The sequence below is a fragment of the Pagrus major genome, chromosome 12 (genome assembly GCF_040436345.1).
Source record: "Pagrus major chromosome 12, Pma_NU_1.0".
In the NCBI taxonomy this organism is placed as follows: Eukaryota; Metazoa; Chordata; class Actinopteri; order Spariformes; family Sparidae; genus Pagrus; species Pagrus major.
Genome location: NC_133226.1, coordinates 3,673,665 through 3,700,554, shown reverse-complemented (window position 1 = coordinate 3,700,554; position 26,890 = coordinate 3,673,665). Strand labels below are relative to the sequence as shown.

At 41.2% G+C, this 26,890-nt stretch overlaps 1 protein-coding gene across 1 annotated transcript; it reads left to right on the top strand.

Moving 5' to 3' along the window:
- LOC141005973 (rapamycin-insensitive companion of mTOR-like) lies at positions 1-26,088 on the top strand. Its single transcript, XM_073478042.1, has 39 exons — positions 1-52; positions 186-233; positions 3,861-3,958; positions 4,073-4,137; positions 4,225-4,356; positions 4,972-5,035; positions 6,208-6,334; positions 6,469-6,638; positions 6,728-6,795; positions 6,878-6,945; positions 7,123-7,205; positions 8,281-8,368; positions 8,463-8,553; positions 8,665-8,731; positions 8,811-8,891; positions 8,979-9,079; positions 9,213-9,378; positions 10,837-10,938; positions 11,131-11,177; positions 11,279-11,414; positions 11,624-11,823; positions 13,026-13,152; positions 14,559-14,723; positions 14,819-14,895; positions 15,372-15,450; positions 15,535-15,644; positions 16,077-16,164; positions 17,611-17,703; positions 17,811-17,917; positions 20,322-20,557; positions 20,645-21,488; positions 21,552-21,688; positions 22,163-22,377; positions 22,496-22,580; positions 23,083-23,277; positions 23,416-23,565; positions 24,400-24,523; positions 24,637-24,775; positions 25,440-26,088. The coding sequence occupies exons 1-39, from the start codon at positions 1-3 to the stop codon at positions 25,509-25,511; spliced, it is 5,097 nt and encodes a 1,698-aa protein (XP_073334143.1). The 3' UTR covers positions 25,512-26,088.
- The last annotated feature ends 802 nt before the right edge of the window (positions 26,089-26,890 follow it).

Sequence of the window (26,890 nt, the reverse complement as noted above, 5' to 3'; positions counted from 1 at the left end):
ATGGCGGTCAGCAGCATCCGAGGCCGCCCGTCACGGAGCAGTCGGATGCGAGGTGAGGCAGATTTCCGCTCACGACGCGGCTTGACGGCACTCTCACCGAGACTTCACATACTGAATTACCGCCGGCAGAGAGGCTGAGTCGTCACCAGCTCACCTCATTCATAACTTTGTGTTTGTGCTGACAGGTCGGAATGACAGCGGGGAGGAGAACGTCCCGCTGGATCTGAACAGAGGTATGTTTGAAGTGTGGGAGCGGCTGACACATTTAGGACTCAGCAGCATCACACTGAACTTCACTGTCACTGTCTGTCTCTGTCTGCCTGCCTCGCCGCTGTGTCATGCTTTCTTCTGTGTAGATATGTTTGTGTGGGTGATGTCATGCTCAAACTAAGTGTTCAGTGCTTTGACTCTTACTGTCCGCATGTTTTGCCTGCGTGTTTACCAACTCAGTCCTCACTGTCAAGCTACAAAGATCTAAACGTGGTGCTTCCGGTCTAGTCAAAACTTCTATGTAGATAGTCTACTGACTTTTTAGATAGTAATGCAAACAAAGTTAGTATCATTATTATTAATAATGACATTAACAGTGGTATTCTCCTCGTGGGTCACTTTCCAATAGCTTTAAAGGGGCACTATGTAGTTTTGGAGAAGAACTTCAAACTCAGAATTTTAATATTTACAGCATTAATGAGGTAATAATACAAATTCAGAAATATGTATTTTTCCATAAGTGAATAAACGAGCTGCTCTCAGAGGAAAATAAGGTCCCAGAACACTGTTTGAAGCTAGAAAGGAGGCAGGGTCCGCCACATATAAACAAAGTAAAAAAGTATAAATTGTGTTGTCCTTTAAGGTCAGTTTGTTTATTCAGTTTATTCAGTCATGAAAACAAGGAGAGTTTGATTATATAGTTTGTTTAGGCAGAAAAAAAAATCAGCCAATGAAGATCTTTCTCTGCTCATCAACATTTCTTTAACAAAACTACAGTGCTTGATTGATTGAAATTGGATTGAAATCTTTATTTCGAACATGTATATTTTTTTTCATAAACAAACGAAACAACAAAAGAATAGTGCATATGAAAACAGGCAATTCTAATGATGATGTTTAATAGTATGGTGTGAAGGCTGATATAGATTTAGATTTATATCAGCTGCAAAAATGTTAGATAGTAATATAAACATAAACACTGCATTAGCGTAGCTGAGGTAAGAAGGATTCACATTCACAATCATAACTCTCTTTGCTTTACAAAAGAGGAAAAACATACAAAATCATCGACAACTGCAGTCTCTTTTAAGGAGACTGACTGCATCCTAAACAATAAGTGAATTGCTGCAGAGCTGCAAATAGTATTGCTTTATTTTGAAAAATAAGCAAGACTAATGTCATTGTTCATATTATCCACATATCTTTCTATTCAACTGAGAGTTCTGCTTTCAATGGCTGCGTTTACATTGACCCTAATATTGGGCTCATATTCAGAATAATAGTCCAATTAGAATAAAATTGGGCCCGACCTGAATTCATTTTCAATCGGCTCAAAAGGGCTGGTGTTTACCTTAGATTATTTGTTCAATAAAAAAATATTAGCATCTAATAAAAATGTAAATGCTTAATCAAGTCATGTCTTTGAAAAGATGAACGAAGCTGGAATCCAACTTTACTGCTTTAGTGGCCATATGGAGGCCTTGAAACAGCATTCGAATCATCATGTAGTTAGATAAGATTTACAGAATATAGCTCAAATATATGATGTGAAACATTTCTGCATTAAAATGTCTGTAAATGTCCATATTCTGCTTCTCTTTTCTTTCCGTATTCTCTCTACCAGCAGTTTTCTAAGTAACCCAAAAACCACACCTCCCGTTTAGGATTTTTTTTCCCTGAGACTCCGTAGTCATTACAGTAGTGGATGAAGCCTGTTGTTAATTATGTAGCCGGTCAAAACCAATGTGGACAGAACGACATCGCCACAACCTGGTGCACTTACAAGTTTGTACGAAACAACAGCATAAGTAGGCCTACTAATAGGAGAGGATCACAACCATTGCGCTTACAGGAGGGATGTAATACCAGAGAGCGTCTCTGTCTCTGCAAAGCATGTGTGATTGACAGTAGGCAGGAGCGAGGGCAGATTTTCCACTAAGGTAGCAAGCAACAGAGAAATCAGGTCAACCTCTCAGGTCGACGCTGGTTCTCTCTTCTTTCTCCCCTCTCCTCTCTGTAACGTTACGTTCATGAAGTAAAGTACATTTCCCCTCCAGCTCCAGTCAGCAGTCAACATTACAGAACATAAACACCGAACAATGGAGGTCACCTCCACGGATCATTGCTGCAGTCAGGTTGATAAACAGGAGTGAAGATAAATCCACTTCTTAATCCCAAAAGTTAAAAAGTCATCTCTTAGCTCTCCTCCCGTCGGTGAACAGCTCCGGATCAGAGCAGAATCTATTTATTCCTCCAGAAGGTCTGGCTCCGCACCAGACTCTCTCCTCCAGAGCTGGCCCGCTCTGAGGAGCTGAGCAGCAGCTATGAGGCTTGTGTTGGGGGAAGTTACCTATTGTAGAGAGTTATGAATACATTTATTAAAAAAATAATGTCATAACCTGATTAATAATCTGAGATTTTAGCAGGCCTTTGGTTTTCTAGTCAATGGCTAGTCATGCACTGGTGGAATGTGGGCTCCTCATGTCAGTGCTTCTAATGTCCTCTCATGTACATACATTTCATTGACCAGTAGTACAGTTCAGTGTTTCTGTCAATCAGCTTTATTCTGATGGCTGCCATATACAATTGTTTATCAGTTGTGGGTTTTTATTAGGGTTAAATAATGGTTATTCAGTGTTTGTGATTGATTTTGACACACATTTGCACACTCACTAAATCAGAAAAGACGATTCTTGTGATGTTTTCAGTTAGGGCACAGTTGAAAATTGAAACATTATGAAAATCACAATGCAGCCAAGTATAAGTGTAAATAGTCAAATCACAGGAGCTGCGATTCTTGATAAAGATAAATGAGAATAAAGAGATGTCCTGACCTACAGATCTTGTTCTGCAGGTGTAAGTAAACATGTTTGTTTGGTACAGACCCCAACAAATGTCACATCATCATGAATTTAATAGTTTTTTTCGGTATAAATGAAAATTGTGATGAAAAAAATGATCATTCCCACTAATCATTAATCATCCGTCGAAATAATATTTTTTTTTACCATATTGTGCCACTCTATTTTCAGCTATCATTTCTCACTTCAGTGTTTTAAGCCTAACAAACTACAAACATTTAAGTTGTGTGAGCACACAAGAGATGTGACAGTGTCCTCATTACAGAGAAATAATATCCCTGTTAAATCACAGCAATCTGCACAGGAACACTTTGCTCCGTGCTGCATCATTTCATCCTAGAATAGAATGCCAAAAATGGAAAGAGAAAATGATGAAGGGTTCAATGCACCAGAGTGACTTACTTTATAACTATTATTACCTGCTGACTTTCATCACATTAAAATCATCAGTGTGGCAGAACATAAGTTCTGCTGTTCTCATCTTCATGTTGGGAATATACTTACAAAAATTCCTACATTATAATAGTTTTTTTAGAGCTGCAATGATTGACAAAAATCTGAATTGAAAAATTGAAGCTGTGGATCTGTGCACGTAGCAGACAGAGGGAAATAGTTCCTCTGCTGTGGGTACCAGTATTTACTCCCACTGTGTTTAATGTGTTCACAGTTTCTGTTTGACACCCTTCATTATGGTCACACTTATGTGAAAGGAATATTTTTCCGTTGACATCAAGTCATAGTGTTACTTTGGTTTACATGTAAAGACCATGTCGCCTCCGCTGATTTCAGATCCTGCAGACAACCTTCGTGAGATCCTTCAAAATGTTTCGAAGCAGCAAGGAGTCTCCAACATGCGCAAGCTCGGTCACCTCAACAACTTTGTAAAGGTTTGTGACATTCACATCTGTACACCCTGCTGGTGGGTTTAATAATCAGTGACCATGCTCTGGGTACACATAAGTACATGACCTGCTCTGAAGTTGTATTTTTCTCCCCCACAGCTTCTCTGCAGTGTTGGCCACTCAGAGGAGAAGCTTGGCTTTTCATATGAGGAGATAATTATTTGGTGAGTATTTGGACACATCGACAATTGCATATTTCTTCTGCTGCAGTGTTCTTGTTTACATGTCTTTCCTGATGTCCCTCTCCAAAGTCTTCGGTTAGCATTGTTGAATGAGGCCAAGGAAGTGCGTGCAGCTGGGTTACGAGCTCTACGTTACCTGATCAGAGACAGCAGTGTACTAGAGAAGGTGCTTCAGCTGCAGGTGGACTACTTGATTGCGAGGTGAGTGAACACCACACAGCTGAAAGAGGCTGAGTTTAGTAATAGTCGTCTTCATGTCATGTAGTAATATAGTGGAGGGGGCCGCTGATTCTGGAAGTGTTTGTACTGTCATTATTATTTTTTCCTTCAAAGATTACCTTAATGTTCCTAAATATAGAAACACAGCAGTCTCCCAGATGATGTAAAACTCCTGCGGGATTAAGTTGTGGCCACAAGTTTTAATTTGGAGAAAAAAGCCAGTCAGAGGAGCAAATCACGCTTTGCCATTTCAGTTGAGAAGAAACATGGCGCCATAGTCGTTGAATGTAATCTTGAGCTTGTTCCTACCATGTATTTTCTACTTTTTTTTTAAATCCAAGTTCCAGATATTTATTAGTGATATCTAACAGTCAAACACACTTGCGTACTGATGATTCAACCTGGGGTCTTCATACCAACTGCTGCTGTACAAATTCTGTAACTGTGAGGCATGAAATATTGTCTATAGGGTAAATGAATAGTTACTTTCAGAACCAGGGTTGCCTGAAACAATACTACCCACCTTGCAACTGTCTTGAATGAGTTATAACAGTGGCGTTGTCCTTTAATAAACCTGTCCTCTCGTTTCTGTCCCAGGTGTATAGATATCCAACAAAGTAATGAGGTTGAAAGAACACAGGCTCTCAGGCTGGCACGCAAGGTAAGAGCCATTCTGTCTTATAGTTGGAAAAAAAAATGCAAATTCCTCCATCAGATTTATGGATACATTTAGGGCATTTAGTAGAAGCTTTTGTCCAAAGCGACTCACAATAAGTACATTTGTCACAAGAAAGAAACCACAACATAACAATGTCGATAAAGTAAGAATGAAAAAATAGGAACAATTTTCAAGCCCTCATCTGAGCAAAGTAGCTGCTATTTATCAAGAATACCTTAAGTACATAAGTGCTATGATTTAGGTGCTAAGGGTAAGAATGTATAAGTGCATATCCGTTTTTTTGCATATGGGGAGGGGGATCATCCTCACCACCTGTGAACTAAAATCTGGTGCCTACATCACCCACAATTCAACTTCACCACTGACAGTTAGGTCAGAGATTCAGTTGTGTTATACTGTTTGTGGTTAATGTTGCCTCGAGCCACACTGCCTCAGTTAAAGATGAGGAGCGGGCTGCAGAAGTCTGGTAAGTTCAATTCTTTCGAACTCCACACCTACAGATTTGTTTCATTCTCAAACTTGTAGTCTTTAGCCTCACTGAAGCTGAGTCAAGTGACATCACTTGAAGACATTTATCAGGTTAAATTTGGCCTCAGACCAGAGGAGTCATCCAAATCACATGCTGTGTCTCATAAGTTTATGAGATGCTGTAGATATTATAGTTGCCTCAGTGCAAATATATATCTCTTTTATGCACGGACAGGATTTTTAGCGTTGAAACAACAGGCCTGTACTGTATATTTGGGATGTTGTATTATTATCTTTTAGGGCTTCACAGTGCTTTTCCCCCCAAAATTCAAGGGTGATTTCACCAGAATTGCAAACAAGCTGATAAATAAATAATTAAACATGAAGTAAAAAGAAACTACTTTCTACAGAAAAAAAATGTGTCTATAAAAACTGGCAACAATGTGGTCTGTGGAGACCACCCCACATCCCAGCCTCCTCACAAATCCCCTGCTCATCAAACTTCCCACAGAAGGCTTTATACATTTCTAAAACCTCTGACACCACTAATCCTGGTACCACATGACAATCCATGTAGGTGTTTGGTTATTTCGTTTGACTTTCAGACTGACGAACCAACATTGCCATTCCACACCACTAGCATTGCTAAAATCTGCCCTGTGTGTTTGTGCTGCTGCCTCGTACAGATGATCACTGTGAATGCACTGCTCTTCCCCTCCTCTGTCACCAATTCCCTCATTGCCGTGGGCAACGATGGGCTGCATGAACGAGATCGTATGGTGCGGGCCTGCATTGCCATAGTCTGTGAGCTCTGTGAGTACAAACAAACTGCACACATGCACGCACACACACACAAACACACAACCACACACACGTACACACTCTCAGCCTGACGTCAGCAGTGTAACAGTGTTGGCAGAACTCTGTGTGGTCCCTTTATTCTGCAGCCTTGAAGAACCCTGTTGTGGTGGCACAGCGGGGCGGACTCAGCACCATTCTGAAGAGCGTGACCGACTGTCAGCTGAGTCGCATCAATGAAGCTCTCATCACCACCATCCTGCACCTCCTCAACCACCCTCACACCAGGCAGTACGTCCGCTCTGATGTTGAACTCGAGGTACTGACACATCACAAACTTAATGTTCTGTACAAAACAACTCTTAAAGTAGTGTGATGATATTTATAAAACACATCTCTCTTTTTTAGCAAATCCTGGCCCCATATACAGACTTCCACTACAGACACACTCCCGATATAGCAGAGGGGCAGCTCAAGTGAGTTACACAAAGTCTGCTGCAGCATGTTACATAAACCTTGTTTAGTCATTGTTCAGTATTTTTTATTTCTTGTCCTCAGGGAGGATAGGGAGGATCGATTCTTGGCCAGTAAAATGTCTATAGTTGCCTCATTTCGTTCCTGGTCAGGTAAATGGTGTCATTTATCTTTAAATCATGTGGCACTTCTCTGTTCCTTCTCTACATCATGTTCATTTATGAATGCCTCATTAACCTTCCCATTGTTTATATCATTGCAGAATATTATTACTCAGCGAGAACATGTGCTGTGTTCCTCTGACTAACTCTGGCCCCTTCACCTTGCAGGCATCATTAACCTCTGCAAGTCAGGCAACTCTGGCATCCAGTCTCTTATTGGCTTACTCTGTATACCAAATATGGAAGTGCGGGTAGGTAATCAGTAGAATGTAACAGTCATATTTGTTTGCTTTGTGAAAGGACACAACCTTCACCCACAGGCTAAAGGCTTTCCCAAGCTTTCCAAAGATATTAGGTTGAGTTTCAGAGAAATGTGTATAAAACCATTCACAAGACACAGAATATTTCATATTGTTGGATTTGTGGAGCAATAAAAACGTGGCAGCTGTAGGTCAGCATCATATGGCAGGTGTCAAGTGTTCAGGACACATTATACATGTGTAGTGGTCAATTTAATTCAATTTAATTTTTGGGCTTTAAAGCACCACTTCACCCAAATTACAAAAAAAGAAAAAAAAATCTCCACATTCTGAGCTGTCCATTTCTCAGTTTAAGTTAATTCAGTCAGTCTAGGAAGTTGTGATCACAACAGTTCTACCAATCAGTCTCAGCCATTTTGTCCAACCCCCTCAGCTTTTTAGCAAATATGACCAATCATTGTAGTTTTCTGCGAGTTTTACTAATCAGAGCAGTTCCTCATGCAAAACCTTTAGCCATAGCCTTGCTAGCTCTATGCTAACATCCACCTCATATAGTAAAACTGTATTTCACACTATGTTGGTTAAACTTTGCAATAAATCTGCGGCTCACAACACGTGTGCCGAACTGTCGTGGGGTATCGTACGGATCACAGATAAACTACAGTCCATTACATCACCAACATTAGCATTAGCTAGCTAATTATCTTACCGAGGTGAGTCTTCATCATCCAGAGCGCCAACGTGCCTCCTATTCAGATATCCAGCATAACTGATGTGCTCCCATGCCAGGCATGGTCAGCTATGCTGGTGTTCCCAACCTTTTTTGGCCAAGTTAAGAGTGAAATGCTACCATGCTTTAGATGATTTTGGTCGTGAAGGTGTTGCCTACTACTTTGGTCATCGATTTTTGTCGAATACCTCAAATATTCGTTGTACCCCTAATGCAGACATGACAAGAAAGTCTCACTTTTACCAACAGAAATTACTGCTAAAGACAAGTCACAAAAAACCACACACCTGTTTTTATCATGTTTGACAGTGCTAAAGTCACATCTTTCCCCCACAGAAAGGTTTGTTGGAGGTGTTCTATGATATCTTCCAGCTTGTCATACCTGTAGTGACTGCAGACTTCAATGAAGCACTTACTAGTGTAGGTGGGTATGGTTACATCACTTTGATCAACTCCTTCTTTATTTGGACTTGTCTGAAGTCGTATCAGAAGCTCAACTGACACTGTTTCCTGTTAAGACCCCAGTAGATTTCAGGACAGCTGGAGGTTGTCTGATGGATTTGTGGCTTCAGAGGCACAAACAATTCTCCCACGTCGACCATGCTCAAGGTGAATCCTGTATGTAGATACTAAGACTCTCATCTCATGATGTGTGCTGAAAGATGATGTAATGAGATGAATGAATAGAGATTTAAAGTTGAATTCCTATTTCTGTTCCAGGCCGGACCTGATGGACAACTACCTGGCTCTGGTGCTTTCTGCCTTCATTAAGAGTGGATTACTGGAGGTACAGTCATTTACCACAGAGTGTTTGTGGTTTTATCATCCTGTCAGCGTTTGTATCATACTGTGTCTGACCTCCGCAGGGTCTGGTCGAGGTGATCACAAGCAGCGATGATGCCATATCTATACGGGCTACCATCCTGCTGGGAGAACTTCTCCATATGGTACATCCCTCATGTGCTCCAATTCATTGATCCAAACTGGAAATTCCTAAAATTGTTTTTGTGTATTAATCTGGTTCTCTCACACAGGCCAACACCATCCTCCCTCACAGCCACAGCCACCACCTACACTGCTTGCCCACCCTCATGAACATGGCAGCCTCCTTCGATATTGCTCCTGAGAAGAGACTGTGAGTACCTCACCCCAGAAGTGCTGCAGATGGGACAGGCTTAGTGAAGAGGATGTCAAACTAGTGTCCAATTCTAATGTGTTTTCGTAAAACAATGTCAAAGAATTGGCACTGAAATAGATGCTTTTTGCAGACGAGCAAGTGCTGCAGTCAACTACCTGAAGTGTTTTCATGAGAAGAAGAAGCGAGGAGCAAAACCTTACAGTCTCTATTTGGACCACATCCTCCGCACATCAGGAACATCGCACTACTGCCGAGACCAGCACTTTAGACCTCAGAGGGACATTTTCATTGTCAAGGTACACACATGACCAAATATTGATCACATATTCCTGCAGTGTGTCTTTAGCGGTTTCAGGGCTCTATGTTTTTTACTTGGTGAATCTCATGAAGGTTATCAGCAAGTCTTCGTTTTGGATTTTAAAGGAAAATTTGGTCCTGAGCTCTGAATACGATGGAGTTGTACATTTGAGGTGAATGTTTAAGTGGTGGGTAAACATAAGAAGTGAACAGGGAGGAGAGTTAAGGTGTGTGTGTTTGTGCGTGTGCGTTTGTGTTTTGTGAATGTGCTGACCAGGTTCAGGGCATTTAACCTGTTTTGCCATATACAAGTGCTGTCAAACTGACCATGACCAGTTGTGAGTGGTACATTGGCTAGAAGCTATCTGTACCTGCGTGTGTGTGTGTGTGTCTGTGTCTCTGTTTGGGGAAGGGAAAGGGAAGCATTCATCTGATTGCCATAGAGCACTGAAATACTACAGTGGCCCTGCATTGCAATTTAAGAAAACACAGGGAAATAGACATTTCAGAAGGAAAAGTATAACAATTCTCCACAAATCTTCACTGATTTGACCCAAGCAATAAAGAAATACAGTCAAATACAGAAACACAACCAAGTACAGAAAACACAACTGAACACAGATAAATAAAATGATTGATTCTAACTAGGCTTTTTGTGTTTCACTTTCCATCACTTTCTGAATTGGGTTGTGTTTTCTGTTTTGGTGAACGTGTTTCTCAGTTTGCTAATGTTTCTCGATGATCATCCCATTCAAATTTCTTGGCACTTACAAATAGAAGAACAATGAGACAACACCTTCAGCTCAGTGTCTACTCTGAAATTGAAAGTATTCTCACATTATCCACAACAGTCTGGTCCAACAGTTCAGACATTCATACCCTCACCGCTGGAACAGCTGCAGCACGGACACTGAACAGGTTAATCCCATCTATGTGTGAGGTGACATGTGATGTGTATTGTGGTCCTGTGTTTGTTCTTATTCATTGTTAATTGTCTATGTGCCACGATGAAGATGAAACCACACATATTCTCCCTTCTTAGCTCTATATTCAGTAAAGTTAACTTTAATGACTTCATATTAAATTCTATGAATAAGGTCCATGTTAAGGTTCACTTCAACAGCTGGGATATGTCGTATGATTATGTATCTAAAAACAATTCAAAAATAAAATAACCTGGGGCTGGTATTTATTAGGTACAACAGCTGAAGGAGTGATAGGAAACAGGATGAGAGAGAGGTGAAATGACATGCAGCAAAGGGCCACAGGTCTGATTTGAACCCTGAGCCACTGCAGTGAGGACACAGCCTCTGTACACGGAGGGCTCGCTCTACCAACTGAGCTGCTGGGTGCCCCAAACCAAATCCATCTCTCAATGAATAATGAGTTAGAAGCAGAAGTAGAGAACAAATTAATTATTTTATTAGCTACTAAAGCCAGCTGTGTATGTCCTGTAGGAAACTGAGGATGCTCTGATGACCAACATGAGAGACAGTCACATCCTCAACCACAAAGAGAACCTGGACTGGAACTGGTGCCTCATTGGAACCATTTTGAAGGTAAAGGTGTGAATGATCTCTGCTTTCATTCAGAAACAAATTGGTAACTCATTTTTGATGTTGTAGGCTAGGATGGATACTAATTTTCTACTGGTTGGGCCTCATCTGCATTTGTCCAGCTAATATTGCTGTAAAAAATAAGATGCCTTTAATGGTCTTATATTCTAATTTTTGTTTTACTCTTGTCTCCAGTGGCCAAATCTGAGCTTACGTAGCAATAAGGATGAACACATGCACAAGTGAGTTTTTCTGTTCATGTGTTCTCTCATTTAGTTTTCAGCACACTGATAAACAACCAGTCACATACCTTGTTTGTGTGTTTTTATTTTCTCCTGTACAGATTTGTGCAAAGGCTGCTTTTCTTCTACAAGCCCAGCAGTAAGCTGTACGGCAGCCTGGAGCTGGAGCATTCCAAGGCTAGACAGCTCACTGTGGTTGGCTGCCAGTATATAGAGTTCCTCCTGGCATCTGAAGAGGTCAGGACAAACAGACATCTGCAACTAGTCGCACTTCTTTACATTTCTTTGCATCCGTTGCAAGTTGTTTCTGTGGTTTTGCAAATGTGTGTGTTAGATTATCTCAGGTTGGGTTTGGAGACTACACATTTAAAACAGGGAAATGTGTCACCCTTTAACCTGCCTCTCTGTCAACCCTGCCTCCTAATTCACTTGTGATTGTCTGTTAGGAAGGCCAGGTGTACCTGGAAGACCTGGTGAGGGACATTGTCCAATGTCTCTTCTGCTCTGCTGGAATCAAACCTGACCGCAGTCTGCAGGGCAGTGGGCTGCTAACCACACTCAGCCAGTACTACTTCCTCTTCCTCGGCACCCTGTCAGCCAACCCACATGGTGTCAAGATGCTGGAGAAGTGCAATGTATTCCAGTGGTAAGCATCTATTTTTAAATATGTGTTAGCAGTTAGCACTACACATGTAAATAATCTTATATATAGGGGAAAAACATACATATTGTAGATTTTTGTGCAGCCCTGTCCAGTTGTGTCTTTGCTTAAATGCCAATGCCCTCTCAGGGACTCAAGAGGTAAAATGCAATTCAGTTAACATGTCTTTGGCCATGCTGGTGGTGTAGCTTTAGTTGCCAATTTCTGTCAGTTGGTTGGTTGGTCAGTCAATCAATAACTAGACGGCTTGTCATGAAATTTAGTACGACATCTGTGGTACAGATGGATACATTCTAATGACTTTGGTGATGCCCTGACTGTTCCTGTGCCGCCAGCAGGTTCACTTATTCTGTGAAATATTTTACCTGCGAACCAAATGGACTGACACTTAACATGGTAAGGACACTGAGAAGCACATGGTTCCCAGACAATGTATCCTATTGACTTTGATGATCCCTAGACTTTTTTCTAGTGCAACCATGAGTTTGACATTTGTGGTTTTGAGTGAAGTGTCTGCTGATGGCATTGAATGGGATGCCATTAAATTTGCAACACAAAATTATGTCCCCCTGAGGAGTAATTGTAATCACTTTAGTTAGCCCCATACAATGTCTACACAACCAGTATAGTTTATTAGCACATTAGCATAGCAACAGCAGCTTCAGTCCTCTGTCTGTGTCTACAAAGGATGTACTCATGGAGTGAAGCGTTTAGGCAGCACTCAGATTCCAATACACAATCACTGTAATTATGCTTGTAAAACGTAATAATCTAGATTTGAAGCATGAAAACGCGATGCATGCATGTAAACGGTGGTGCAAAGGGCTCCTGTGTAGACGCAGCGTTAATTTGCTAGCTCTAAATGACCTAATATCTGCAAAACTAATGACATTCCCATCAGCCTCAGCTGTACTTGTGTTTTGCATTAACTAGCAAATGTTAGCATACTAACACCCTAAACTAAGATGGTGAACATGGTAAACATTGTACCAGGTTAAGATGAACATGTTAGCAAGCTAACTTTAGCATTTAGCTGTCAAGTCTTAGTCTTGTGTTGAAACATTTGAACCAGACACATTCAGATCTTTTTGGTCGCTGCATCTTGTTGGATCATTTTTCAGGGTTCTCTTCTCCTGATGCTGTCATTCAGTCTATAACCAGCTGCTTCCTCTCATTTACTCCGTCAGCTTGTTGAACGTGTGTAGTCTGAAGAATCAAGAGCACCTGTTGAAGTTGACGGTCTCCACGATGGATTACAGTCGAGACGGTTTGGCTCGAGTCATTCTGTCCAAAATCCTCACCGCTGCCACTGATGTAAGGCTCAACACAACTCTCTCTGACATCTTCACCACAGCATCCTCTGGTGTGATCACATGCACTAATAGTTGGTGTTATGTATGGCTCAGTATTTATCAACTATTAGTGCACCTATTAATTGTCTACATGCTCACTGTAACCTATACGTTCTTTGCAATATCAACTCTTTTAGCAGGAGGTAAAAATGTCTCTTGGCAATGAAAGCCAACTGAAATGTTGACATTTGAAATTTCACACTACCTGTTGTTAGAGAGTCAACAATGCCTAACACACCTGACACAATGAATCAACACATTTTGAGAGCCCAGTTATTTGATTTGTGATATCGGTCATTATAACAAATCAAATAACTGGGCTCTTCTCATTTCTTTAACAACCATGTCTGAAGACATAGCCTGTGGTCGTGGAAGAGATGTTACTCTGTTTCAGAAGGGTCAAATTATTGGCCTGCATCAAGCAAAGAAAACAACTAAGGAGATGCTAAAACGACTAAAACTGGGTTAAGAACTGTCCAACGCATTAAAACCTTATCTTAAAATCAATTAAATTAAATTAAAAAAATTACACGTTTGGTGAAATCAAATGGTATAAAATCTACAGTAGAACTCACGGCTATGATTAATAGTGAAAGTAAGAGCATTTCCACACACACAATGTGAAGAGAACTCAAGGGATTGGGACTAAACAGCTGTGTAGCCTTAAGAAAACCACTTATCAGTGAGGCTAATCTGAAAAAAGGCTTCAGTTTGCTAGGGAGCACAAAGATTGGACTCTGGATCAATGGAGAAAGGTCATGTGGCCTGATGAGTCCAGATTTACTCTGTTCCACAGTGATGGGCCCATCAAGGTAAGAAGAGAGGTAGATGAAGTGATGCTCCCATCATGCCTAGTGCCTACCGTACAAGCCTGTGGGGGCAATGTTATGATCTGGGGTTGATTCAGTTGGTCAGGTCTAGGTTCAGCAACTTTATGTGCCCTAAAATGAGGTCAGCTGACGACCTGAATATACTGAATGACCAGGTTTTTCCATCAATGGATTTTTTCTTCCCTGATGGCGCAGGCATATTCCAAGATGACAATGCCACGATTCATCAGGCTCAAACTGTGATATTTATATATTATATTTAATACATTTAATGTATGGACATTTTGGGCTGTATGCCACCTATCTGTTGTCTAACTATTAGTACAATGCAGAAGGGCTCAACAGCCATGCATCTACATCTATTTACAACTATTTTATAGATATTATACTTTTTAATGTGACTTCTAAAAGATGAATAATCTTGGTATCAACATAATTCTGCAGATAACTCATGTGAGGATGGTTTTTAAGTGTCAAAATAAGTTGTATTGGAGACTTTTTGACTGTATTTCCTGTCTTTTATGGTTTGATGATATAGACCTGCAGGTTGTACGCCACTAAGCATCTACGGGTCCTACTGCGTGCCAGTGTGGAGTTCTTTAGTAACTGGGGCATCGAGCTCCTGGTCACCCAGCTCCACGACCGCAATAAGACCATTTCCATGGAGGCACTGGAAATCCTGGATGAAGCCTGTGAAGACAAGGTGAGGGAGCAAACCACACAACATGAATGATGCATGAAGTGTGGGTTTTAAATCACTGGCACTTAAAGAGCCCCCTCACATGTGTTCTTCTTCAGGCCAACCTACATGCACTGACAGAGATGAAACCTGCACTCACACACCTGGGGGACAAGGGTGTGCTACTGCTGCTAAGGTAAACTGTCCATTCATCCATGGCAATAGACTTGTCAGTCTGACTTGGACTTAATCTATGTCTCTGCAGGAAGTGGGGTAATTTCAACATTACCTTCTAGGCGTGCATTTGTGAAAATCTTTGTAATCCCTACCCCAGTGATAATTACAACCATAAGTACCTCCTGTTTTTCTGTGAACCACTGGTCCTTCTGTAATTTAAGTCTTGCTGTTTGAGTCTTACATCTACATGCCTTAAAAAAAAATATGGAAAACAATTACATAAAAGAAGAAAAAGTAGTCTCAACACTGGTAACAAATGCACATCCCATGATCCACAAACAAAAAGGAAAAAAAGATTTTACAAATGTATATGATTACTTTGAGTGTTTCTATTATATGACTGAATGGCTTTGTATGTCTTTTACAAAGCACTTTGTACTGTTGTTGTTGACAGGTGCTATACAAATACATGTTCCTTGTTTCTGTTGTCACCAGGTTTTTATCAATTCCAAAGGGTTTCTCCTATCTCAGTGAGAGAGGATATGTCACTAAACAGATGGAGAAATGGCAGAAGGTACATTTCAACCAGCATACATCCGTCATTCTGTTTTTTCCCTTGACATTAATAGCTGTTCAATGTTCCTGTGTGCCCTTGCAGGAGTATAACTTGAAGTATGTGGACATGATAGAGGAGCAGCTTAATGAGGCCCTCACCACGTACCGCAAACCTGTTAATGGAGACAACTATGTACGCCGCAGCAACCAAAGGTGACCTACCCTGCTTACTGTGCTGTACTGCTTACTGTATTTAAAACACAACACAAACACAATGGAGGCACATAATTTACAGCAGCTCCAGTCCTGCCATTTCACCACCATGATAAAGGTGATTGTTACAGTTTTTAGCTGTGTGCTGGGTTGACAGTGTTAGTCTGTTGCCTGGTCTGTCTGTCAGTTGGTGTTGTTGTTCGGTGCACCACTGTAGTCCTGACAAACATATCTCAAAATCTACTGGATGAATGCACAAATTTGTTGTTCCCCAGAGGATGAATTGTAATGATTTTGGGGATCCCTGCTCATCTAGCGCCATCATCTGGCCAAAATATTATTTACAAGATAAATTTCCATCTGGACAAACAACAAAGCATAGTTGTAACTTAATACAGCTTGTTACCTCTTTGTTCATGTATGGTAATACAGGTTACAGAGGCCAAATGTTTACCTTCCTGTGCACTTGTATGGTCAACTGGTTCATGATAAGACTGGCTGCCAGCTACTTCAAGCCCAGGTAACTTCATCTGTTTGTTACACCTCACCTACACACTGATGTACATCCGGAGATGCAATTAAAGGTGTCATTTGTGTGAAATGGCCAGAATTCAAAGATGTTCCAAAACTATACTCTCCCATTATACTCTGTTGGCTGAAGCGACTAGTTGCCGTAAGCAAGTAGCTTTGTTAGTCATGGAGCTCAGCCCTATTAGTTGATGAAAGTCAGCCCACACCACAACCTCGGATCATGCCGGGGGCTCACCGCAGTCAGCAGGGCTCAGTTTGACTGGGCTCAGCCGAAACAATGGGGGCTATCAAACTATGGCCTCTTAAGGTACAAAGTGGTATTACAAGACACGACAGGCCGGGGCTAGAACACAGTACATAAATGTCTTTGACATAACATCAACACTTGTTTCTTCACATTCTGTTGATAACATTACAAATCTGACACATTGCCCATTTAATGTCTGTGTGCCTCACAGCTGAATCACAACACATAAAGCATTTGACTCATCAGGTGACGTTCATTCACATACACATCTTACAGCAGGAATGTCATTTTGGGTTATTGGGGTTTTGGGGAAATAAAGGGGGTCATCGGAAACAATGACATGGCACCATGTGAGCTTGGTTTATCACCAGTATTGATTGCAGCAGCCAACATTAGCTAGTTAAGTCAGAGTTTCTTCTGACACATTTCTAATGTTCCTCAGAGAGAGATACAACTATGAGGAGAACAGGAAGACAGTTTTTTACTGTGGTTGCTCTACTCAACAGGAGCTAGTTACCACTGCTAACACTGGCTCTTCAATTCGATGATCCAAGTTCACAAGTTGGTCTAGCATGAGTAGCTTTGTTAAGCTAAAGGTAAAAACTAAAGAGGTTTAGTTACTGTGTGTCTGTGTACTGTGTTTTATTACAGCAGCCACCTCTAGTTGGTTGATTCAAAATTAATTGGACTTTATTGTTACTGTTGTTGTTGCTAACAGGAGCCAGTTGGCTAAATGTGGTAGCAGTCACTGCACTTTCTAGCTTCAGGGAGGTAGCGTATATAATGGGCTGAAAGGTTAGAAGGCGGTGGTGATACCATTGTCATGAGTGATGTTATGAAACAAAATGCGTCATTGTGAAAGGTGACATGTAGTAAAAAGTGTTATTGGGGAAAAAACATCATGAAATAGAAACATCTACAAGTATTTTCTATAATAAAAATAACCAATAATATTCTAATTGTAAAACTTTATTTCATATTGAGCCAGGTCAAGAGTACTAAACCTTTACTTTAATTCCTGCTTTAATTACTGAAATTCTTGCTTAAATAATTTTAAATAAACAGCTATGGTCTACTCAGCTCAAAGCCAGGATGGTCAAGGAAGGAAAGATTAAAGATGTCATACCATAGAGTGTTGGTTGCTTTGATAGGGTGTCTGTTATCCCTTCTTTCCTCTTCCTCCTGCAGAATGTGGTTCCTGATTTGAGCTACAGTGTTCGATCTCCTGCCCTGGACAAATGGGAGGGCATCAAACAACTGAAGGCAGCACTTTGGGCTTTGGTCAGCATTTATAATTCTGTTATCATTTAGACTTAATATTTGAAAAATATGCAATTTAAAAAAAAGGAAATCCACAGTGGATGTTCACCAGCTGTCTTTTCTACCAGGGAAACATAGGCTCATCAAACTGGGGTCTGAACCTGCTGCTGGAGGAGGGGGTGATCACTGACATTGTGGCGCTGGCCTACCACTGTGAGGTCCTGTCCATCAGAGGGTAGGACTTTGAAACTGCTTTACTTTGTTTTAACTCAGCTCACTGCACAAAACGAAGACACATCCACCAAACCTCATGAAATAGTCATAGCCACATTATGGGCTTAAAATGCCGTTATGGTATGTATTTATATTTTAAGCATTATTCCATTAATGCTGAGCATTTGCTGCAAGTATTAAATCTGGTCTGAATGCTGAGGTACCACATGGATGGGTAAAGCCAATTTCAAGTTCAGGGAAATAAAAACCTGTCACAGCACTGCTTGCACTGGCCGTTGTCCTATAATAATTGTGCCCATAAACCAATGAATATGAAAGAAAACATCATACAATCGGTACGTTTACAACTCACATTACTTCATAAAGGATTATCTGCACTTCATTCTTAAAATCATGTTTCATTAATGGTGAGAAATACTGTAAAGAGTGTGGTAATGACTTTATGGAGCTGACCCATGTTTTGTTTGTTTTTAACATACAGTTGCTAGGGCTGGTTCTGTAAAACTCAAGTAAAACATTGCCCTCATAGTCTGTTCACACAGGCTGTGCATTCCTCCAGCAGGGAACCACATCCCCATATATGTGGAGGCCGTAGGGACCACATCCACCACCAACCATCAACCATCAGATTAAAGAGATACTCAAGTTAGCTACAGTGTTCACTTGCTTACAGTGGGCATTCAACTAGCTCAGCTAGCTTACTGTGTTTTACAGCTGTACATTAGCTTGGTGTTTCTATGGTGAACATTGCAAGAGTTCTAATACTAACTCATCATTTTATTTAGAAAATTACATATACAATGATACACCTTATTAAGCTATATCACTGTATATATAACATTGTTTGGAATATATAACCAATATGTCATATATAACAGAGCTTGTTACACAGAACCCCCGGAAAACTGGATTGGATATAATGTGTATCTAACCAGAGAGTCTTCACCATGAGTCTGTGTTTTAGATGAAGAAATCTTTTATTCACACATTTTGAACATCCACAATGAGTCAACTTCTGTTATAACTCATTCTGACCAGCCACCATAACTACTTATAACACTTCTCAGATATTTACACTGAACAAAAATATAAACGCAACACTTTTGTTTTTGCTCCCATTTTTCATGAGCTGAACTCAAAGATCTAAAACTTTTTCTATATACACAAAAGACCATTTCTCTCAAGTATTGTTCACAAATCTGTCTAAATCTGTGTTAGTGAGCACTTCTCCTTTGCTGAGATAATCCATCCCATCTAACAGGTGTGGCATATCAAGATGCTGATTAGACAGCATGATTATTGCACAGGTGTGCCTTAGGCTGACCACAATAAAAGGCCACTCTGAAATGTGCAGTTTTGCTTTATTGGAGACGGCTTATGGTAGAGAAATGAACATTCAATTCACGGGCAACAGCTCTGGTGGACATTCCTGCAGTCAGCATGCCAATTGCACACTCCCTCAAAACTTGCTACATCTGTGGCATTGTGCTGTGTGATAAAACTGAACATTTTAGAGTGGCCTTTTATTGTCTCTGGATACGACACGTATACGATACGTATATGACAGCGTGTTCCAGTTCCTGCCAATATTCAGCAAACCTCGCACAGCCATTGAAGAGGAGTGGACCAACATTCCACAGGCCACAATCAACAACCTGATCAACTCTATGCGAAGGAGATGTGAGGCAAATGGTGGTCACACCAGATACTGACTGGTTTTCTGACCCCCCCAGACCCCCCCAATAAAGCAAAACTGCACATTTCAGAGTGGCCTTTTATTGTGGCCAGCCTAAGGCACACCTGTGCAATATTCATGCTGTCTAATCAGCATCTTGATATGCCACACCTGTGAGGTGGGATGGACCACTTCTGGTGCAGAGAGGAATTACCACCACCACACATTACACCTGTACTGAAAGCAATACACTGGCTGTCAGTTCAGTTTAGAATGGATTTCGAAATATAACTCCTTGATTTCAAGGCCCTAAATCGTAGGCTCCTAAATATATTTCTTGCCTGCTCAATGGCTATAGCCCGATCCTCAGATCATCAAGCATGTCTCCTGAATGTACCTAGAATTCAAACTAAATCAGGTGAAGGTGCATTTGGTCGTATTGGGCCGTTCTCTGAAACAAACTGCCTGCTGATCTGTGTTTTGCTGCAACTTTATCTTCTTTGCTATTGCAGGAATAGAACAGGGATTATAATAACTGTATTTTATATATGTGTGTGTGTACATTGTGTGGGTGATAAAAGTCTTATTTTTTAATGTGGAGTATTAATATGTTCTCTATCTTATTTGTTAACCTTTTATCTGGTTTACTGTAAAGCACATTGAGTTTACCTGTGTATGAAATGTGCTATACAACTAAAATTGACTTGACTTGACTGTGGCTTCTGTGCAGGGCGTGTCTGTATGTGCTGGGCCTCATCAGTAAGACGAGGCAGGGATGCGACACATTGAGGCAGCAGGGCTGGGACGCTGTGAGACATAGCCGTAGCATGTTGTGGCCTGTAGTACCGGAGGAGTTGGAGCCGCAGTCCAGACCCTACAACCTGCTGTCTTCGGTCCCCAGTACTCTCAGGCTCACAGAGTCCACAGGCTCCAGGCACAACAGCGAGAGTGACTCTGTACAACCCAGTAAGCCCAAACTCTCCAATAAAGTCAAAGAATGATTTGATTACTTTAATGACTCTGTTACAAGAACTGCTGCTGTGTTATTTGCAGGAGTGTATATGCTAGATGATGAGAGGCTAGAAGGCTGTGACTTCTCAGAGGAGTCTTCTTTGTTCATGTGCCCCAAACTGAAGGACCGAAGCCCTTTCACCATGCTGTCCTCCTCCCGCTTCCGCAACCGCCTTCTCCATTCGCTGTCTCTCCCTGGGAAGAGGCCTTGCACCACCCCTCACTCTAAAGGCAGCAACCAAGGCCAAGCAGGAGGGCCGGATGGAAAACTGGGGCTCAGACTCACTATTGCTGAACCTACCAGCCACTCATTTGTAGCAACAGATGTTTTCCCTATTTACAACGGCCATATTTCTAAAAGCCCCTCAGGTGTGGGGAATAAAGCCATAGAAATTAGCGGGAGCACACCCAGCATTGGGGAGGTGGAAATGGACGGGTCAGGGGTGAGAACAGTTGAGCACCAGCGGGAGAAGTGTAGCTATGAGCGGTTGGCTGAAGATGGGCCCTCAGCAGGCAGTGGAGCCCAATTTAAAAGCCGCAGTCAGAGCTTTAACACAGACACCACCACCAGTGGCATCAGCTCCATGAGCTCCAGCCCCTCCAGGGAGACACTGCCCTCCACCATAGACACAGACTGTGTCAGCCTTAACACTGTAATAAGCGCCCAGACCATCCAGAACGTGCACTCACTGACACCCCAACCCTACTCCACACCACTCTCAATTCCCAAGTCCTGCTCTACCTCGCTTGTCCCTCCTGGTTCCTCCCACACCTTGCCCCGCCGAGCCCAGTCCTTCAAGTCCCCCTCAGTGACCACCCTGAGCAGCTTAGCTGACTGTAGCATATACTCGAGCTCCAGAGAGGCTTTGGGATATGCCACACTGAAGTACTCAAGCTCCCACAATGGCTGCACGAGTCCTCGTGACGCTCTGGGCTATGCCACCCTAAGGAGGCTGCAACATCAACGCATCCAGCCCTCTCTGTCCCACAGCGAGGCCCTGGCCTCCCCAGCCAAAGACATACTCTTCACTAATGTCATCACCATGAATACAGGCAGTCTGGACTCCAGACTCACTTCACGAAGGTATCAGTAATGTTTAAGATTTTTGATATTCTTTTCTTTATTGTCTATAAATGCAGAATTATTTAAGACAACACTCTAAACCTACAGTATATTAGCCAACACAGAGCTACTGTACAAACTCAAACTTCCTCCATTTGTCTTTATAGGTAGGCTTTTAATGTAATAAAACTTGTTGACAGTAGCTTTTCATGCTTTACAAGAAATGGGAATACATAATGGGTACAAACACCTCCATAACCAGTGGCTCCTCAAACTTGGCAACTAATATCATTTCACTTTAAGTCAACTTAAGATTTTTCAGCTAAAATGAATGTACACAAATTAGTTTATTAGTCTGATGGAGGTTTTTTGTACAATGTAATTGAACATATCTAATAAACGGACTGCATTGCCACTGCTCATAATTGATCATGTGAAACAAGGTGGTCATTTTGTGGAAATACAACATGGACAGTAGGAATGAAAACTATTAATACTTTATGTGCCTTTATCCTATTGTCCACCTCTCTCAAGATTTCTGAAGGCTCTCAGCTTTGCATCTCTGGATAAGGAGGACCTGCTGAGCCCAATCAACCAAACTACACTGCAGCGGTCCTCCTCTGTGCGCTCCATAGTGTCCAGTGCCACCTATGGCTCCTCAGATGACTACATAGGCCTAGCTTTGCCTGTCAATATCAACAACATGTTTCAGGTAAGGCTAATAGTCCATAAGAATGTTTTTTGTTTAGAGAACACCAGATCACCATTATGACTCTTCTCTGTGAACCTGAAGTGAGTGGGATGTGACCTTTGTTATTGGACTCCCTCAGCTTAAAGAAACACCGTATTTCCAAAAGAGGATGAGCCCGCCTTCTGAAGACCGCTCTGCTAAATTCTTCTCTGGTGACTCGGATGGTGAGAATTTAGAAACAGGACACTTTCAGCACTTATCATTGTCAAATGAACAGTTAGATCACAGCATGTTTTGCAATCCCATCAACCACTGCCATTAATTTAACTTAAATAAAGCTTGAATTTCTGCATTTTACACAGTCAAATACAATTCTAACATCATTTTACATGTTATCTTGTTGAGGAAGTGAGGACTCTAACCTTTTATACATTTGGGCTTCTGGAGTTTGACTGTGGATGTAATTTGTTCCATCTCAGTTCCCATACTTCATATATAAGGGAAGAGAAGAAAATTCTGTTACAAATCGATCGATTTTTGTTAATGCTTTGTTAACGGAACAGAAAACAAAGGGCACAGTCCAGTACCCAGACAGTGTATAGCAAAACCAATAAAAGTCTGTACTTGGAAGTCCGTGTTCAGACCACTATTTGAGTGTGAGACTGCACTTCAAATAGCCTATACTAGCTTAAGCATGTTTTCAGTGACTGCTGTGTGTATCCTCAGGCCCCAGTGATGAATGTCGCCCAGCGAGGCTTCGCTCTCAGCTCAGTATTACAGAGCTGATGGCAGTGAGCCGGGCAGAACAGCAGCAGATGCTGGGCTCAGAGGAGACAGGCCTGCAAGAGCACAGCGATAACAACTGCCTGTACTGCGCTGGACTGTCTGTACTTGGTGTCAACTCCCATAACAGCAACCCAGGTGGGATCCCGTTGCTGGTTAAATGAAACGCTGCAACAGACATTGTTATGATATATTTATTAAATGAGCTGCCATTTTGTCACCGAAGTGTTTTGTATTTCATATAATATAACTCCTCCTCTTCTTTAGATCTAACAGAGGTGCCCCCATTCTCAGAGTGGTACAGCGCACCTCCAGCAAATCATATGGAGGTCATGGTCCAAACCAAGCTGTCAGGGGGGTCTTTATGCAGTGACACTGTGTCCCAGGGATCTGGGGCTAGTGGTCGCAGCACAGAACTTGTTTTGGGTAGGTACTGGACAGAGTTTTAGTCCAACTTTCACATTTGAAATTTGTAACTAGTAAAGTACAAGGTTAATTTATTTATCATTTTACATAATATATGCAACACTCTACATTATTATTATTATTATTTACAGATAAGTAAGAAAGTTATTGGGATTATTCCAATATTGAAATTCCAGCTGGAAATAATACTTATTATTAAATATTATGTTGGATAATAGGGAGCATGGCTGTAGACCAGAGACGCCACCTGGTTTTTAGCAGGAAGTGCTTTTCCATCCATGTTTTTACGTGGATTGTAAATTTGTTCATGAGAAAACCATAGTGAAAATATCGCAAAAAATCATTTCACGTTTGCCTTAGATGGAAAAGTTGCCGTATCAGATGAAATCAAAATGCAACAAAGTGCATTAGAAACAAACTAAAAGAAGCAGCAATGTCATGTCATGTTTTCCATTGTTTGAGCTTTGACTGTAGCTTTTTAATGACGTCATCTCCCTTCTTCTGCGATGTTAAGGGTACCAACTCGAGAATTGGCCTCACCAACTATTTATCCTCATGAACACACTCATAATCATAATAATATTTTGCCAGTTTATCTGGGAAAGCAGTGAAAATTTGGATGGAACCCTGACTGCTGTAACTTCAGAGCAGAGGCAACAGTGGAGTGAATATAACACACTTATAAAAGCCTGACCAATGAATCAGCCAGGTTGATATATATTGGCAGATATTAGTTCATTATAGAGACAACCTTATCGGTATAAACTGCATGTACTTCCATATTAGTGCATCTCTCGTTTCTGATTTTTTCTTTTTACTTATTTACCTTGGCAGGGGTGAAGACCATCCCCGAGGATGCACCGGCTGGCAGGGTCCTGCTGAGAAAGGAGGTTCTCCGTCTGGTCATCAATCTCAGCTCATCTGTGGGGACCAAAAACCATGAGACCAGTCTGCTAACGTGAGGCTGACCCCATCTTTAACTAAACAAAGCGGCCTCTTTACATTTACAGTACATTGCTTAGATCTATCGAACTTATTCTGATGTGTTTGGTAAATGTGTTTTTCTGGTAGGATCAAGGAGAAGTTCCCCTATGCATTTGATGACATCTGTCTATATTCAGAGGTCTCCTACCTACTGGCTCACTGCATGTTCCGCCTGCCCTCACGCCGCTTCATTCAGGAGCTCTTCCAAGATGTGCCATTTATACCAGTAAGTATTTTATATTTGTGATAGATGTCTTGAGGTGATCATGACCCCAGAGAATAGGGTTGTTGAAAGTGATATAAAGCAGCAAGTAGCCAAAGAGGTCTAAAGGCCAACGAACATCAGTGGAGTCCTGCATTTATGCTCTGTCCTCCTTTTAGAAGGCCGAGCTCCCACACTTTACATACACTGGCTGTGAGCACAGCTGCTCTGCCTGGCTGTGCTAGTTGAAGCTGTGGAGGTGATTAATGCTCAGACTACGGCTGCAGTTGTGGTTGAATGATGCTATAGATATGGCTAAGGAAGCTGTACTGTGGCTCTTCTGTACTGCTTCTATACTTATCAGTCTAACTGCAATGATAGAGATTTGTGCCTGAGCAGTCACAGTTAAGTGTCGATTTGTGGTCACATTATATCATGATATATTAATTCTAATTCTAATTAATTAATTCTCAGTGGTCAGGCGGTGAAAAATGCTTTCTTAAAAAGCATTCTCAATGGCTGACATGTTTCAGCAGCTACAAACTCGATGACATGACACTTTTGTAGCTGAACAGCCACTTTTGAAGGATCTTAAGTTACATGCTCAGCTGAAGCAGAGTATCCCCTCTACTTTGAAAAAAAATGCACAACTTTAAATGTACCCACATGTTGCCTGTCTGTTTCTCAGATGTATGAAGAGGCAGAGAGCATCCTGTCCATGTTGCCACAGAAGGCCCCGTCTCCACATCCTGACAGTTGATATGCTGCTCTGTGTGCCAGCTGAAGCTTGAGTCACCCTGAACTCAACTATGTGAAGTCCCAGCCCATCCCTGAATAGTCACTGACCTCTTACACACACTCCCTCACTGCAACCCCACATCCTCTCCAGCTGCTGTGTCTGGGAAGCAACATCTTTCAGACAATTATCACGTGACAGTATTACACAGAATGACAACGACATGCGTTGATGCCAGCTAAGGTTGGCTTTCCTTATCCACATGGTCCCCTCACCTTGTGAGGCTGTTCCTCAAAACACATACATTAGCTTAGCTTTTCCCAAAGTGGATCTATGACATGATGCTAAAAAGATGATGTGCCCAAACAGTTCCTCTACTTTTGATACAACACTAAACTTCTCCTCATTGTGAGAAAGGACTCTTTTGTTGTGGATGTTGATTGGTCTGATGGCACATGATTGGAAGATATAAAGCAGATGTAGTAAAGTCAGGCAATCATCAGATGTGTCCTTTTCTCTTGTTGATTTAAGTTATTTTAGCGCTTATTAGCACTTATATTTATACAATGTACAAGCATTTGAGAGCACTTTGAGCTCTAGTTTTCATCAGTACACTGATAACAGAGGAATCACTTCTTCTCACAAGGTAGCAATTACTGTATTCACTTGAGATTTTCCCTAAATAATTTTGAATGAGCATTCAAAGGTTTATGAACATCATTGAATGTAGTGTGATTGTTTTTGTTTAAGGATACTAGGTACTTTTATTTATTAGTCTATTTGATCAATACTAAAAAATACCTGCATTTCTTGACTTTTTTATTATTTTGTTGCTATAAAGCAATCTCAACCACAGTTAAGTGGTTGTTATAGTTTGACTGAGATTTGCACAAAGTCGTCAAGTGGAAATGACATTCGTGTGAAGTAAAGGAAGAATTTAACCAAGGAAAAAAAATATACCTGCTCTGTAATATCATGAGATTTGTCTGTGACTTTGACTGTTTTAACATAGAAGTGTTTTGATTTTGACCTTTTTTTTCCACTCAATGCAATCTAATGAGACTGAACTGTTAGTAATCTAAGGCAGAAAATGTAAGCACAGAATACTATTAATAATGAGAATAATAATAATGCTGGGGGAGTCAGCTGAGACTGTTCTCCATGCAGCTGTTGATGAGAGACACTATAGAGATGTTTTGTATAGATATTGCCTGTGGGTTTGGCTTCTGAGTTTTGAAAGTTTTTGACATGACCTATAGCTTGTTGTATCATATTTTAATTTTGATTTTGTGGAATGACTAAATAATGTTTTTCAATGACTGGTGATGTTTGTGTCCTTTACTGTTCATGATAGTTACACTGGGACAGGACATGACATTGATCATCTTCTACAATTTCCTCAG